Source organism: Zalophus californianus, chromosome 3, assembly GCF_009762305.2.
Source record: "Zalophus californianus isolate mZalCal1 chromosome 3, mZalCal1.pri.v2, whole genome shotgun sequence".
In the NCBI taxonomy this organism is placed as follows: Eukaryota; Metazoa; Chordata; class Mammalia; order Carnivora; family Otariidae; genus Zalophus; species Zalophus californianus.
In genome coordinates, this window is record NC_045597.1 from 192969460 (window position 1) to 192986288 (window position 16829).

At 56.9% G+C, this 16829-nt stretch overlaps 1 protein-coding gene across 8 annotated transcripts in view; it reads right to left on the reverse strand.

Moving 5' to 3' along the window:
* Positions 1–4988: 4988 nt before the first annotated feature.
* The window catches only part of HDAC4 (histone deacetylase 4), a 293729-nt gene continuing 281888 nt past the window's right edge, over positions 4989–16829 (reverse strand). For 6 of the 8 annotated variants that reach the window (XM_027588588.2, XM_027588587.2, XM_035726567.1 and 3 more), the window contains 3 exons: positions 10540–10624; positions 9969–10110; positions 4989–5631 (listed from right to left, as the gene is read on the reverse strand). In XM_027588588.2, the coding sequence (XP_027444389.1) occupies positions 5589–5631; positions 9969–10110; positions 10540–10624 (270 nt within the window). In that variant the 3' untranslated portion in view covers positions 4989–5588. Of the gene's footprint in view, positions 9612–9968; positions 10111–10539; positions 10625–16829 lie in introns of all 8 variants that reach the window. The other 2 variants (XM_027588586.2, XM_027588585.2) reach the window with 1 other exon arrangement.

The window sequence follows — 16829 nt, forward strand, 5'->3', positions numbered from 1 at the left end:
GTCGGCTGTGCTGAGCAGACGAGCCCCGGTCCAGACGCCCCACTGAGTTGTGCTGGTGGGGCTCGTCCTGCTCCAGAGCCGCTGCAGGCTGTGAGTCGAAGTGTGGTCTGGGGCCCAGACGTCACTGAATCACAGGAGGGGCCAGTATCCCAGCAGCCCTGAATTCGGATCCTCGCCCTGCCGCTTGCCGGCTGTGCACGCTTGCACAAAGTATTTGTGCGGCAGCCTCCTGGGGTGTGCCGGGTGTAGGAACACTCCTGGCCGCGGGCTTTAGCGGAGCTGATGCAGGGTGTCATACGCATGTGCTCGCAAGGGTGGAGCGGGGGCAGCCACGGTCCTCAGCACCGCCTGGGGCCCGCGCCGCGTGTCATCCCCGGCCTCAGGCGTCCTGTCAGAATCAGTGATGCCTTCATTTCCTAACTCCTTAAATCTGGATTCCAAACCTTTCAGAGGCCGTTGGGGTGGCCCTGTCTGCAGCCAGACAGGCCAGGGGTGGGGGGCGGGACAGGCTCACACCTCCAGGTACGCCCACCCGTGTGCCAACGGCCCACGAAACCACGTTCCGCAGGTGCTTGGAACGTAATCGAGTGCTCACCACGTCTCCCTTGGGAACATGTCTCACGGGGCAGAAATATGCCGTGGGGCTCGTTCCTCCTTTAAACCAGGCCTGCCGGGCTGTTCAGACGCGGTGAGCTAGCCCGACCGCTAATGCCACTTGCCGTCAGCGTTGCGTGGATGGCGGAGCGCCCTCGGGGGGCCACAGAGCTTGGGCTTTGAGCAGACGGACACGTCACCCTACAACACACTTCTGAACGAGAGATTCTAACACAATTCCCTATTGCACATGCGTTTATTTGCGTGGTTGCCAATGGTCCCCGGAACCACCAGAACTCTTACTATTGTGGGAAACTCCTCCTTCCTACCAAACTAGGCGTTGACGAAAACTCGGCTTAGGGTGAGATACAGAGGAAAAACAGATTAAAAGTAAACTGTACTGTCGCTGGTTTGTGGGCCCTAAGTTCTGCCATGTCTTTCTAAGGAGCTCCAGGGCCTCCCCGGGCTGGCGAGCGGCCGCCCTCCCCTGCGTGATGTTCGCACCAGGTTTCTGCCTTGGTGAGCTGGAGTCTGGCGCAGGGACCAGCTCAGAGCGGTCTCCAGGACCTCAGATCCCCTGTGAGTGGCCTCCCCGGTGGCTCCTCACCCCGAGCTCGTGAAAGAGTCAGCCAGTCACCCTGTAGATGATTTTTTCTTCATTTCCGTGATGTACTCTAAACGCTGGTCTGGCCTCTCTTTGAAAAATCTTTGTGTGTTTCTGTAATGATTCAGCCCCAAGTACTCCTCGGCGCCACTGCTCCGTGTGAGCAGACCCCGTGTTTCGGGCTGCCCGCGTCCTGCCCCACGCTTATCCCGACGCTCCGCTCCCACCCTGGGCCTGGCTTTGGGGACCTCTTTTCTGATACGACTGAGCACGTGGCTGACCCTCAGCGTGACAGGTGCTGCATCGTCCTTGGGGGACAGCACTTGCCCGATGGACACCAGGAAGGGAGAGCCTCTGGCCCGCAGTCGGCTGTCCCCATCAAGAGTGGGGTGACACCATACCGTGTACATCTTTCTAAGAACACCGTTGTCTTGCAGGTTGAGATATTCAGCTCCCAGAAAGGCCCTGGTGCCTCGATGTCCCTCCTGTGCCTGGCTTCCATGGCGGTGATGCTCTGTCTCTCAGTAACTATTCTGTCTTCTGTACAAACAGGACCGCCATGCCCCACCAGGCCCGGGCTCACCTGCAGTGCAGACCACACCTCCAGCCCCCTTGCTGTCAGCTGTGCCCAAGGTACGGCCAGAGGTTTATGCAGAAAACATGTGCACAGAGTCTGGTAAGGGTCCTTGAGGAGCCCTTCTGGGTGCTGAGGCAGGTCCTTGAGAAGGCTCTAGAAGGTTCTAGAAGGCCTCAGGAGGGGTGAGGGATGGTCCCAGCCAGTAGGAGATGGGACCTCTGGGAGACTTCGGTCCAGCTGGTCTGGACCTCTTCGCTCTTTAAGGACGTATCTCTGTCAAGCTGTGTGTGTATGGAGGTGGGGGTAGAATGTATTTAACAGCTTTTGAACTAGGTTTATACTTTCTGAGGATGTAGATACACGTGCGGCTCCCTTTGAGTGGTTGCCTCAGGCCCTGCGAATGTTTGTGGGGGGCCTGAGAGATCCCTGCCACCAGGCCACACACTGTCGTGCGTGTCACTGCCCGTGAGTAGCCTCAAGCCCCCACTGTCGGTTAGGGATTCCGGCTGCCTTCGAAGACGGACCGGACCCCTGTTGATAGGGAGACTGCATCAGGGACATGTGACACCCCAAAACCACACCCAGAAGCTTGACGCGGGGCAACCGGGTCCACACCATCAGTATCATTCTGTTTTACGGGAATCAGATATAAAGACACTGAGTCTTTCAGTTCTAACACAATTTAGTTGCAAATCCAAGCTTCCATTTTCATGCACTCAGTTATCAGAGGATGTGGAAGCGGTACGAGAGACTGAGAGCGTTGTCCCCGTTTTAGCTTCTGTGCACAGTCCCGGACACGCTCATGGGTTAGAGCGCCACACTTCTGCCCAGCACTCCGGACCGGAACCTGCCCTGCCCTCCGAGAAACAAACTATGTCGTCCCTTTCACGTGGGAACGAGCAAAATACTTCAATCTGCCGAGGGTTTATCTTAAATAGGAATGTGAAAGGCATTTTAAAAATAAAATTCGTCTTACTTATTTAAACTGTTTAATACTACTACTCTTTTCTTTTTTTTTAAAGATTTTATTTATTTATTTGAGAGAGAGAGAGAGCACATGAGAGGGGGGGAGGGTCAGAGGGAGAAGCAGACTCCCCGTCGAGCAGGGAGCCGGATGCGGGACTCGATCCCGGGACTCCAGGATCCTGACCTGAGCCGCAGGCAGTTGCTTTAACCAACTGAGCCACCCAGGCGCCCCTACTCTTTTAATTCTTGGTGGGAAGATTGTGTATCCGGAAGCCGAATGAAAAGCCTTTTCCATCTGTAGCTGTGCCTCGGTGTTTACTTTTTGTAGAAAGTGTAGGGCCCAGAAGCTTCACAATGTTTGCTTACCTATTGCCTCCGCAAACACTAGGGAGCGTCACCGTCCTCCAAGCCTTCGCGGAGCAGTGGGCCCCGTGGTCACGCCTGCCTCCGACGGGCCCTTCTGAGGCTGGAGCCCACGCCCCGCCTGCACATGCCGCAGACGGGGTCTGTGAGCGCGCTGGTGTCTTCCGCAAGCACACTGCCGGGGAGTAAGGAGGGAGCTGAGCCCACAGGGCAGAGATGTGAGGGACGGGCCCATCTGATGCTATGTGAGGTCTCGGTTTGAATCCTGATGAAACCAAACCGAGTGTAGAAACGACCGGGATGATCTCAGTGCCGGCTGGATATCTGATGTCAGGGAACCGCGAGGTTTTAAAGCACGATGCGGTGTTATGTCACATTTAAGGAAAAAGTCCGTCTCTTCGAGGGACGACTACTGAAATACATGCAGATGGAGGAGGTGCATCTGGGACTTGCTTGGACGCCAGCCTGCCCGCGGGGAGGGGCGCAGACCGAGCACACCCGGGGCGGGCTCCCAGCGTGGGATCGTGGGGCTGCTATCTGCACCTCTCTCGTGTTTGACTTTTTCCATTAACAAGAGAGGGAAGAATCCCAGGGCAAGAAGGTGCTTGAAACTTGCACTGGACAAGGGATGGGCACCAACATATATTTTAAAACTCTACTTCTCGACTCTCATAACCAACAGGTGAATGGGCTGAGAAGACTGAGCCCCAGAATGAATCATTCACTCCACCTGTTTGTGGAGATCCTAGTGTGTTTCAATCTCTGCGGAGACAGGAGTGACCCTAAGAGGTTCAAAGCTTTTGTTCCAGCGGGCGAGGCCGACCAGCTGGCAGGAGAACGACCCCGTCCGGGGCGCCTGCCCAGCGTCCAGCCTCGGCAGGGTCAGCCTGGCTCCGGCGGTGGGGAGCCTACAGGGTGGAGCAGGGGGAGCGGCCTGAGAGAGGTGAGTGAATTACCAGCATATTCTGAAGGCAAAGCTGCTGGGGTTTGCAATAAACCATATTAAGCCCGGCCAGGCCAGGCGGCTGGTTCTGCCCGGCATGGGTGTGGTGTGGACGCCTGTGGCCACCCTCGCTCCCTGAGTGTGGACTGGCCTCCTGACTGGCTCCTGAGTGATGGCATCTCACCGCCGAGAGCTGGTGATAAAAGGCTGTGGCTGTCTTCAGGGTGTGCTCTCCCTGCCTCCCCTGCTCTGGGGGCCGGTGGCGAGGTGGTCCTGAGGGGTGGCCCATGTGGCGAGTGAAGCGGGTCTGCCCACCACCGGGGGAGTGTGCTGGAAGGGGGTCCCCCACGCGAGCCCTGCCGACAGTGTGACTGGCGCCTGGGGAGGGACCCTGAGCCAGAGGCGTCCCGCTGAGCCACACCCGGGCTCCTGCCCACAGCAAGCAGGCTGGTGACCGCTGGAGACCCCACGCTGCTGTGCACCATGTTTATGAAGGAGACGGCCGGGCAGAGGGAGAAGCCCGGCTGTGAAGCAGGCCGGGACCCACGGGGAGGGGAGAGAATGGTCCCCGCCCCCCCATGCCAACTGATCAGTCACTGAACGTGGGGGCCCAGGAGGGGTGCGGCCTTCGCTGGGGGCGTGGGGCAGTCACTTGGGGGTGGCAGTGTGCTGCTGGGGGCCGGGCAGCTGAGGGGGGTTTGCAGACTCGCCGCCTTGGTGGGGGGCTGCAAATGTTTTGGGGAAGAAGATGGCACAAGGACATTTAATGAGGAGCTGCCCATGGGACCTGCTGGTGTGGGCAGAGGGTGCCAGGTGCACTGTGGGCCTGGGCCCGGGGGGCCACATGTGTGGGTTCAAGTGAGTCCTGGCCCACGACAGGTGGGCCCGGGGTGGGGGCCCTGGTGAGAGGCAGCGAGGACGCGAGCACACGGCAGGAACCAGAGATGCTGTTTTATTTACACCACAAGAGCGACAAGCTGTCTGATGAGGTACAAAACGCTGGACTCCGGGGCAAGTGGAATGGAGTCGGCCGTCAGAGGAGGACACCGTCGTCGGGGAAAACCCGCCCACACAGAACAAAACAAGAATGAGAAAACCAAGAACAAAATCTCCAACTCCACTGAGCAAAAGAAAGAACCGTTGGAAGGTCCAGACGATCAGAGAGAACGGATTACATTACAGAAGAAAACAGGTGGCCACCACTGCGGCGGACCCCACGTGGAGCGCGCTCAGGTGCCACGGGGGCCGCGGCATCGCGACCCATCTGTAAGAAGCTCTTGGGTGAACAGGGTCAGCCCCCCTTATATATATTATATATACGTCTCATAAACTGGAAAATAGCGCCTCCACTATGGGGCACACACACCGAGAACCCAAACAAACAGAAACTGTCCGCTTTCTTCTTCTTCCACTTGGAGACGTTCAATCCCGCCAGACTTGGCCGCGAGCCGTGTGGGGAAGGAGCGCGGCTTGGTGACAAGGGAGACGCGACCTCCTCTGGACGCCAAGTTGGACTGTGAGCCGCGGCGCTCCCCCCCGGCTCACGGCTGCGCGGCTGCAAGTGAACTCTTAGCCACGCGACATCTAGAAGCAACGAGAAAGTCAATACAGCTGTGCGGAAAGGGGCGCTTTCGGGCCATGGGCCGGACTGCTCCTCTGTCGGGGTCGCCGGCCGCTGGCCCGCCGGGCCCTGTGCAAGAGCAGAGGGGACAAACGAAACGAATGCCTCCAAGTCAACTGAAGAGAGACGGGCAGTTCGCCTTGACTTCTGTGTCGTTTCCCTACAACACTGTTTCCACATAAATACAATAAACTCTATTATTGGTATGTCACAAGTGCTAGATAAACTTTTCTTAATATGACAAATGTGTTAAGTAGTCCTTTTTAGTTTTCTTACAATAAAAAGTACAATTTCTTAAGAATAAGTTCAAGAAGACGCAAACGTTCCCCCCCACCCCCGACTCGCCTTCAAGGTTTCATGTGGTTTTACAGAAAAATTCCCATCTTTTGTATCTGCAAATGTCGTGAGAGGGGAACCAAAAAAGGCATTTTTTTTCTTCTTCCCCAAAGCTGCCGAGTTTGGCGTGCAAAATCTGTGTACAATATAAAGACATGCCGGTCATAGAGTCCATGCAACCTCCAGCTGTAGGAACTTAAAAAAATATATTCATATATGTTTATATATATATTTATATATGTATCAATGCCCGTAAAACACGTGGGCCCAAAAGTCTACAAAAAGAATGGAATGAGCACATGGCTGTGACCAGTAAAGAAGGAATGTTCTGATCGAAAGTAAAACCCAGAAACGCTGCCGCCGGCGCCGCGTTCATGTCCGAGCAACGCCCGGCGGTCCTTCCTCTGGAAACAGACTTTTAAAAGAAGTGGAGAAAAACTGAAACACTCTGACAAAGTGGCCCTTCGGGGCCGAGGGGCTGGCGGCCGCCTGCTGGTGGGGCTCGGGCACGTCGTGGCGCGGCTGGAGCCGAAAGGGCGGGCGCCCCGTGTCCCGGCGGCGCCGTGGGGTTTCCCGCGAAGGGACATAAAGTGCTCGCTCGCTGACCCCTGGCTGGCCAGTGCCCCCGAGGCCTTTGCAAAGGAAGAAAAAGGCTAAAGGTGCCGGGGCCAGAGAGGGGAGGTGAGGCGCCCTCCCTGACGTGGGGTCCCGCAGACCCTGGGGCAGGCCCTCCGCTGCCCGTGCTGGCGGCGGGTGGCGGGGAAGGGCTGAGTGTGTCTTTAAAGAAAAGAAAAGGCTACACGGTAATGCTTTAAGCACATCTATGGCGCTGGAGTGAGCTGACCAACGCAGCATGCTCCCCTGCCAGGCCTCTCGGCGGAGGGTGTCTCCCCGAAGGAGACCGGGAGTGAGCCCTCCGCGGACAACTCCCTCACCCAGTCAACTGTAAAAAGCGTGAGATGACCTCTTCCTCTCTAAGAGCCACGGCCGGCAGGCGGCAGGGGGTCCCACAGGCCATGCAGGGGCCGGGCCCTGCCGCCGCGCTCACGCCCTGATGGCCCCGACGGCCGACGTGGCTCCCACACACCGGCGCCTCCCGCCGAGGTGGGCTTCCGAGCAAAGTGGGGTCAGTGGGAGGAGAAAGCCACATGGGCCCCGAGACCTTTCTGTCCTGCTCTGGGACTGCCGTCCTGGGCCGGACCACCAGCATCTCGACAACCAAGCCAATCCAAGAATTTGGATTCGTCTGGCTGGAAGTCCGGCTGCATCAGTGTCTCCTTCAGAAGCTACCCTGTGAACGGGACCAAACTCAGGGACGTGGCTCGGGGTTCCCTCCTATGGGAGCACTGTGCCTGAACCCGGTACATGCTTTGGAATGAAATTGGTGGCTTCAAGTGCTGGAAAATAAGTTACCAGTGAAAAGTGACGGTCAGTTACTGTCAACGAGAGAAAGAGCGAGGACTGGCTGCCCTGGTCAGGAATCCGTGCTGTCCCTGCAGGCTCGCCAGGCAGCAGGGGCCCCTCGACTCCCCGCAGCCACAGGCTCCAAAACTCAGGGCCTGCTGCTTCCGGTCAGGACCCTGGCCATGAGGCTGCAGCGGGGAACACCCCCAACAGGTGTGGGCCTCACTCGGGCCCCATGCATTGCTGACATGCTTTAAAAGGTCTTTGGAAAACTGAATTTTAAAAATGCTGTCCTGACAACGTGGTCAGAGAAGTTGAAACAGGAGTTTCGTGAGTGCTGACGGCCCGTGGTGTCTGGCGAGCGACCTTGCCCACAGCACGGCGGAGGGGAGGACACAGCACCCCTTGTAATACTGCCGATGTGGGGGGAAGAGGAGCCCCCGGTCTGGACGCAGCCGTGGGGATGGAGCCGGGACAGACGCCCTACTGGCATCGCCGTGGAGACCACGTGTCCCCCAACTCGCACAAGCTCACTTCCCGAAAACGGCTGCCACACAACACTGCTTACTGTACAGAAATAAACAAGGATGAAAATGATAAAAAAAACACAACCTTTAAAAGTTAAAAAAAATGTACAAGCAAGAAGTTAGAAAGAAAGAAAGTTTAGACATTGTTACCATTCAGGAAACTGCTAAATGGTGAGAAAAAATGTAAAATTCACAAAACAATGCTTATTCAGGATCTCTTCGTGAAAAATTCATACAAAAATCAACAGCAAATTTATATTCTTTGCTATAAAAACTCATTAGGTACATATGTGCACGGAGGCTTGGAGCGGGAGGGGTCCTGTCCGAAAAGAGCGGAACGAAAGCACACACCTGCCGGGTAGCTGCCCAGTGGCGAACGTGTTGGCGATCTGAAAGCTATCCAATCTGGAGTTCAAAAATACGTGAGTTTCAAACGAGATCCCTTTCCGTAAGCACCTTGATGTCTAATTCACAAGTCGTTCATTCGCCAGGGACCTTTACGATCTGCATTTATTATATATATATACTCTTTCTATAAATGCATTATAAATATTTTATCAAGATTTCATAAGAATCAAGTTTCTTAGCTTGGAATACATTGGAATATATATTATACATATATATATTTATTTATACCTAAAATTTAAGCAATACTTCATGCTACTTGCTTTTAATAAAAAGCATTCCGATCATAACACTGGAAGTGTGCCTAGGACATGCTTCACAACCAAATGGAGATGCTCAATTGTTAAAGGATGTACGAGAAAAGAACACTTTGGATTCATTTAAAATTTGTTGGACTTCAAAACCCCCAACAGTATTTGCCACTTTGCTGGAACTACCTCCGTTTCTCTTAAACAGCACTGAAGTGAACCCGGGCTTGCAGGCCGGTGGCCCCCGGAGCCCCCCACCCCGGGCCAGCACGCAGCCACAGGAAACTGTCCCACCAATTCCTGCTGTTTATTTTTTTCTTAAGGCATTGTTCCTCAGACGTCAGAAAACCCAGCCACAAAAATCCATCAGAGCAATAAAAAAAAGGCACAAACTCGCATCTTCCGATGGCTTGGAGAAACCAAAGCCAGTTCCCGCAGGCTCGCGTTTCGGTGTGCGTCCAGCTTTCCCCCGCACGTGCGCCGCCCCGGCCCCCCACTCCACCGCACGCCCCGCCGCATGCCCCACGGCGCACCGCTGGGCTCCGGGACGGGCCAGAGCCCGAGAGAATGTTCTCTTGAACAAAAGAAGCTACAGGATGCGTTGAGTGGTTTACACGGAGACTGTGGAATTGTGGGTAATAATCAACTGTAAGCACCAGTTTTCATCGAGTCTGTTTTGTATTATTAGATCTTTGATTTGCGTCTTCCTTCCCTCGTGGCCACGGAGCGGGCAGCTCTGCCGCGAGCCGCCACAGGCTTCCTTCCTCCGCGGCCTCTGTCGAGGGAGCCGACAGCCCGGCTCCCAGTGGGTCCCGGTCCGCGCAGGGCCGCCCGCCGGGGAGCCGGGCCGGGCGGGCGGAGGCCTCCCCCTGCCGCTCCAGCCGCGGTCAGAGGACGCGGGCAGGCCGCACACAAACAGGAGCTTTGTCGGCGGAGCTTCGAGACGGGACAAACAAACAAGAGGCCCGCAGCTGCGCGGGAGGCTACAGCGGCGGCTCCTCCTCCATGGGCTCCTCGTCGGGTCTGCGGCGACGCCAGGCACAACAGAGACACAGAGCCCGCGGGGTGAGGGCAGTGCCACCCGCCGGCCGCCCGCCTGCCGCGCCCCCTACCACCCGCCCCTGCCCCCGGACGGCGGCCGGGACGGGGCCCGCTTGGAGCGAAGGCTCCTCAACGGTCCCCACGGGCCCCTCACGCAGGAAAGAGGTGGCCGTGGCGGAACCCCTGCCCTCCGTCCCTCCATCCCCTGCCCAGCTGGCCGCGCACGAGGCAGGGCCGCGTGGAGAAGCCACGTCCCGCCCACGACAGCTGAGGCCCGGGCTGTCGGCAGAGGGCGGCCCCGTGGGCAGCAGGGCCCGCCGGCGGGGCAGAGATGCTCACCTCTTCTCGGCGGGCTTCACGCCCACGGACAGCGAGGCCATGGCGGTGACGGTCTCGGCTTCCTCGTTCTCACACTTCTGGGCCTCTACCAGTGAGTGCCCCACCGTGGAGCAGAGGCGTGGCAGGGAGCGCCAGTACTGGCCTGGGCGGAGAAGCGTGGTTACTGGGCCTCCCGCCGCTCGAACCCGACTCCACTAGAGCCGTTAAAGGCACGTCTTCCAGGAGCCAGAAGCCAGGGAGCACCTGGCTCACAACTCACAAAGACTGGGCCCCTGGGAGAGGCGGCCAGTGGAGTCGGTCCTCCCCGAGGCAGGGGCGCCTGGGATGGGGTGGAGGTCTGGGGGGCCTCCACCGGGACCCTCAGAGAGGAGGGGGCCCCTCAGCATGAGGGGAACGAGCAGAGGGGCCAGGCCGGAGCTAGTCACTCGGTGTCTGCTCACACACAGGGCTTCTCAGCGGGGAGGCTGGTGCGAACCCAGCGTCTGCACTGGGGACCAGGCGCAGACCCACCTACGGGACAGTCTCAGTGACTTGGGTCACCCCATGCCCCCGGGCGGCCCAGGCAACTCACTGTGGATTTCAATGACTTTCTCCATGGACCGGACCGCATTAGCGTTGGGTCTCTGCTGTAAGACCTTCTCTGGGAGAGGATCAAGCTAGAAAATAATATAAAAATACACAGTCAATGTACACGATGTCAATCCCCATGTGCACTACGAGGGGACAAAGTCGGTTTCTTGAGTGTATTTGTGGACAGAGAAGAAGAAAAAGCCAAACATGGCTTTGCTATTTACCGTATGATTTTTTTTTTAAAACAAAAGTAGATTTATTTTCTTTGAGATATTTTCTCAGGGGACCGTCAGGTGTATTCGTGAGCTCCTGTGTGAGTGGACACCGCACCCAGGAGCGGGCTGGTGCAGAAGGACGTCTGCTTGGGACCCACTGAGACACCATCTACACCACCACACAGCATGAGGGAAATAATGAGAACCTCTGGAAATACCACTTTCACGTCTGTAGTCCTTACAGATAAGAATGCCTGAACATCTACTGATGATCTTCTTCACAAAATGGGGAAAAGGTAAAAGAAAGAAGACAGCGAGCGGAGTCGCGGAGTCTCTCCGAGGGGGACCCTGTGCTCCCAGGGTCCTCTTCGGTGCAGACCACAAAGGCTCATAAGGAAGCATAAGCCAGTCAGAGACCCACAGGGCACGCCGGGAAGTCTGCAATATGACAACTAAGCACGCTTGGGGAAATACATCATGAAAACACAAAAATAATTTTAAAAAACTTTATAAATAATTAGACAAGCCTACAACACCGGGGGAGATCTACTGGGTTCCAGAAGGAAGCTGGAACTGCCCGGGGTGGTCACATATCCTGGGACAGGCTGGGGGCCATGCAGGCCTGTGTGGGAATGACCACAACCCTCCCAGGGATGAGCCAGGCTCATGCAGACGACACACCCGCAGACACCTGGTGGGGAGAGGTTTGTTCTTAGCCCGGGCTCTGCAGAGAAGGGAAGCGTCGGCCGCAGTCTCCCTGAGAATCTGCCTGGTTCACACGCCATAAGCGGAGGGGCTGGGTGCCTGGCAGAGCAGCCGTGGGCCCCCTTGTGAGGCTGCTGCCTCGTGCTTTCAGTTCAGTTCCAGAATGCTTGAGTCCCCAGCCAAAACCATCATAAAACACAGAAGTCAGCCAGCGTGGTCTGGGCTCCAGAGAAACCAGCAAGGTCTCCAACACCAGCCTCCAGTAAAAGGAGCCAGGCTCCTGGTCTTTTCCGAGGCTGGGGCAGGGCAGATTTTAGAAGAGCCTGGCGTGTCCTGCAGTACCAGAGACGGAGGGAGCGCTCAGGAAGATGACGGGCAGGCTAAAGGGATGCACATGAGGCCAGGCGGAAAAGAGACCACAGCACGGTTCTGGACCATAACTCAGAGCGTGGAGTGTCCAGGAGTTGGCGCTGATGAAAATCAGTGACTGAATAAGTAACAAGGAGGAGATACATGTTCCTCAAGAATTCTTCCACATAATTTGTGTACACATGCCCTCTCCAAGAGGTGGAGTGGAGTATCTCGAAAAACAAGACATACACTGAGGTAGATTCTACAAAGTACCTGACTGGCGTTCTTTGCTGAAAATTATCAGTATTTCAAAAATGACAACCAAGGGAAGGCTCAGAGGCTGCCACAGCCCAGAGGAGAGTAAGGACACGGAACAGCTGGATGCACAGTGGGGTCCAGGACGGGGACCCTGACATGGTGAGGGCAGTCGTGGGAAGGCGAGCAAAATCTGGGCATGGTCTGGACCAGCAGTGCCGGGTCAGGGCTGGCTCCCAGGCTGGGACAAAGGCTCCACCGAGGTCAGATGGCACCAAGAGGAAACTGTCCGAGGGCCTACGGGAGCTTGGGGGCCAGCTCTGCAACTTTCCTCTAGGTCCAAAGCTACCCAGAATTAAAGGTCTAGTAAAAAACACAAATTTGGATCCTCAAAGACTGTGATTATTGAAATGATCAGTTTTAAACTATAAAGTATGTTTAGTGTGTATTAAAAATAAGAGACTAATGTAGGATTACTGAACTGAACTGGAAGATTTGAAAGAGAGCCAAATAGAACTTCTAAAAATGAAAATGCAACAGCAGGAACTGGAAACTCCTATCAGCTAAGGAGAACACCGGTAACCTGGAAGCAACAGCCGAAGAAATGACTCTGAACGCACCGAGGACACAGGGAGCGGGCAGAGGGGGAGGGTCTGTGTCCCAGAGGGAGGGGGACGAGACCCGAGCAGGAAGCGTCACACGAGACGCCCACACCCAGGCGCACCAGAGTGAAGCCGCAGAGCACCGGAGACGAGCAGAGAGCTGGAGAAGATGGAATCTGCAGGGGGACACAGCCCGCCAGCCACCAGCTCCTACGTGGTGGAGAGCAAGACGCCGTGCGGTCGCTTCAGAGCGTCCAGAGAGACTACGACTGCTGGCCACAACTGTGGCCCCGTCAGTCGAGAACGAGGGCAGGGGCGCCTGGGGGGCTCAGTCTGTTAGGCGTCTGGCCCTCGATCTCAACTCAGGTCATGATCTCAGGGTTGTGAGTTTAAGCCCCACGTTGGGCTCCGTGCTGGGTGTGGAGCCTGCTTAAAAGAAAAGAAAAAAAAAAAAGAACGAGGGTAAAATCACAACCTGGATAAAGGCAAACAACCAGGGGACATTGACACCGGTGTCCCTCTGCCAGGAAATGTACGGGGTGTGCTGGAGGCGCGGTGGTCCCGGGTGGTGGTCAGAGAAGCAGGGAGAGATGATGAACGTGAATGCAGGAAAGGCCACGGACGCAGGGACTACATAAAATAACAGTGATGGTGTCAAGTCAGTGACCACAAAGGAAGGAGGGAAGGGGGGAAGGGCAGCAGGAGGAAGGACGAGGGGAGAGGCTAGTCAGGGACTGCACGTACACCCCGGGAGGGGCCGGGGCGGGGGCTGCCCAACGGAGCCAGCAGACACAGGGCAGCGGCCGGCACAGGTCCGTCTCGGGCAAGCGACTTTTCGGGAAAGCCATGTCCAAAGGGGCGTGCTGTGTTTGGTCTGCGGCCCCACGTGGGTCCGGGTGGCATGGGGAGGGAAGAGGCCACTGACCGTGTCACGGGGATGTGTTGACATCCGTAAGGCTCACCACTGGCAACCAGCAACCAGCTGTTATCTTCCACCCAGTGGAGGGGATGGGTGCAATGTGGGGGACCCTCAGTCACGTGGGGACAGGGCAGAAGAGGAGGAAGAACGCAGCACGGAGAGACGCAGAAATGAGTCTGGAAAAAGCAAAGCCACAGAAAACAAGGTGCAACCAAACCCCCCGTAAGGACCCGTGTCCACTTAACAGGCAGCCTGTGCACTATCGAGAAAACCCATCATGGAATCCAGCCTCGCGCTGTTTATGGAGGAAGCGACTGGAGAGGAGGCAGCAGGACACTGCGGGTTCCCCGCACGACACACGTAAACGGAAAACCGTGGCTGGACATAAAGGACGGTTCTACACGGTGACAAAGATGTCAATTCATCAAAAGGATGTGATGCTTTAAAGTCTGTGCACATTTGGTAAATGTGCTTAACACGCAGGAAATGAACATCGCCAGAGCCAACGGAGGTGACCAGACGCGCCACACGAGGGGAGGGTGGCACGTCCTCCTCAGAAGGAGCAGACAGGGGTCGGCAGAGAAAACCAAATGTGAAGGGCACCACGGGCAAGCCTGGGCGACGGACAGAGGTGTGTGAATGTGGCGGAGGAGGCGCGCGCCCTCAGACGTGCGTGGATGTCCACGCAGGCAGACCACATTCCCCCCACGATGCCACCGCACCTGTTCTTAGCACAGCGCCATCTGTTAGAAGCCGGGCACAAATGAGAACCATGCGGTCTTGAGGTTGGAAATTAAACAACACAGTGATCACGGGTGACCGGAAAGCAGGAAATGCTTAGAAATGAAAAGCAGTGAAAATGACACGTATCAGCGTGTGAGGCGCAGCCAATACTGAGCCTTCAATGCAGATGTCAGAACAAGTAGGTGCACAGTACAGGAAGGAGCAAGAGAACAGTCCTGGGGAAAGAGGTAAATAGACAGAAAAGGGACAGAAACAAATTCTGGAAAAGGAAGGCTGCTATCGCTGAAAGTTGATTCTCTGAAACAGCTTAACTGGACAAGTTCCGACACGACTGGGTAAGGGAGCCACCGAGACACAAATGCGCACCGGCAGGGAGAGGGGCCACGGCATGGGTGCGACGAGGAAAACTGGCCGCAGTGGGCGAATCTCCACGGCCCAGAACTCTGGCAGTCAAGGAAGAGATTACTCTGATCCTGCGCTCACTCCTCCAGAGGTCAGAGAAAGAGGAGACGCCTAACTGTCCATCAGTCCGTCCACCCACCCATCTGCCCATCTTGCCTTTCATCCATCTACCCATCCATCCAATTTCCCCCTCTAAGAATAAACAGGAAAAATACGGTTTAGGAGAAACGTGGGCCAAAGCCATGAACTTCACTAGAAGAGAAAGTCTAAGCTGCCAACAGGCACCTGGAAAGATGCTCAGCACCAGCAGCGACAAGGAAATGATCCGCCCTGCCCTGGGTGCTGTTCACCCCTCCCACTGGCAGAGCTCAAGTGTCAGGATGCCAAGTGTTGCCGAGGCCCGCTGCAGGGAGCTCACCCCAGCCGCCAACCTGCGACAACCCGCTGGTCCCAGGCAGGACAGACAGAGACAGCTCTGCTGTCCCCCACGGCTGGGACCCCTTGTGGGGACAGTGGCAACCCCGAGAGCGGCCTGCCCAGCCAGGACCTCTGTCGAGGGCCGGGAAGAGCAGAGCCCAGGCTCCGCTGGCACGAAGCCCCACCCACTGGGTCGGGGTCATCAGAGCCTGCTGCTGCATCCTTCCTGCCTGTCCCGCCCCGACTCTAGTATTTGTCAGAAGTTCAGTTTTAAGAACAAAAAGGGTTTTAGGAACATAACTCGTTCCATAAATTATCACTCTGAAGCAGAGGGGTGCATCAGAGCGAAGGGGGCCTGCCTGGCTCAGCTGCTCCCCTGTCCCAGGGTGGGGGCTCCCCACGGCCCGTCTCCCAGCGGGACCCACACTCCAGGGGTGGCTGGCCCTCCGGGGTCTTATGTCACTCTCCACCCAACACCCTCTGCCACTGTCAGCTCCCCCATCTTGAGCCACCTCAGGGGATTGGCTGGCCCACGCATCGGCGCCGCTGCTGCGCTGGCAATGGGGGCTGGCTCATTCTGTCCCTAGCACCTGGCAAAGGCCGCTGGAGGGTGGAGGCCTCACCGTGTGCTTGCACGAGGGGCAAACAAGAAGAAGGGTCCTTACCCCGTACCGGCAACCTTGTCCGCTCTGCCTGTCATGCAATTACGTGGAATCCGGGGAAAGACAATGACAAACCCAGGGCACAGTGCCCTCCTGGGGGCAGGGTGCTCAGAGGCCTGAGGAGATGGCCCTGGGAGTCTCAGGAGGAAAGGGGTAAAAGGCAAGCAGAGTGAGCAGCGGTGATGGTTGGTTTCTGTGGGGTCCAGTGACGACCGGGGGACAGTGGAAGGGGTCAGCACCAGACAGCGACCCGGAGGCTGATGCCTGGTCAGCTCACCTCACAGTCACGCAGCAACCGGCGCTGGGCTCTGTTCCAGGGCCAGAGACATGACACGGACTGCTTCTAGGCTCGACTTAAGAAAAACGGACCAGGAAAGGGGGGGAAACTTCATGACTCGAAATATGACCCCCTTACCAGTTGGGATTCTATTCTTTTATTTAATATGTATCTTCTGGGCAGCCCACTAAGTGTAAATCCCGGTTCTACGAACTTGAACAGAGCAGACACCCGACCCCCAGCCTCACAGCGTCTCCCACCCGGGGAGGGACCGCCAGTCAGCTAAAACCATACTGGATGAGTAAACCCAACAGAACGTCCGAAGGTGCTAAATGCCATGGAGAAGGACAGAACGAGGTCCTGGGACACGGAGTGCGGGTGGGCAGGCTGCTGTGTCCGTGCGTGGGGCGGAGGGGCCCTCACCGAATGGGTGACCTTTGAGCAAAGAGCAGGAAGAAGCGGGACAAGCGAAGCCCCGGCTCCCTGGGGAGCAGAACAGGCTGCGGCCAGGCAGGGGGAGAGGGCGGAGTGCCGGGGGGGAGGGCGGGTCCGGCTGGTGCAGAGCAGAGGGGTGATCTGGTCCATCCTTGGCAGGCAGCAGTGACTCCCCCACAAGCAGGGTCGAGTGGGGGTGTAGGCGAGGGGAAGAGACAAATGAGAGTGGGAACCCGCACGACAGAGGGGTCCAAGGGGCAAGAGAGGCCGTCCAGCAGCAGCACAGGGAGGGCGGCCCTGCTGTGCC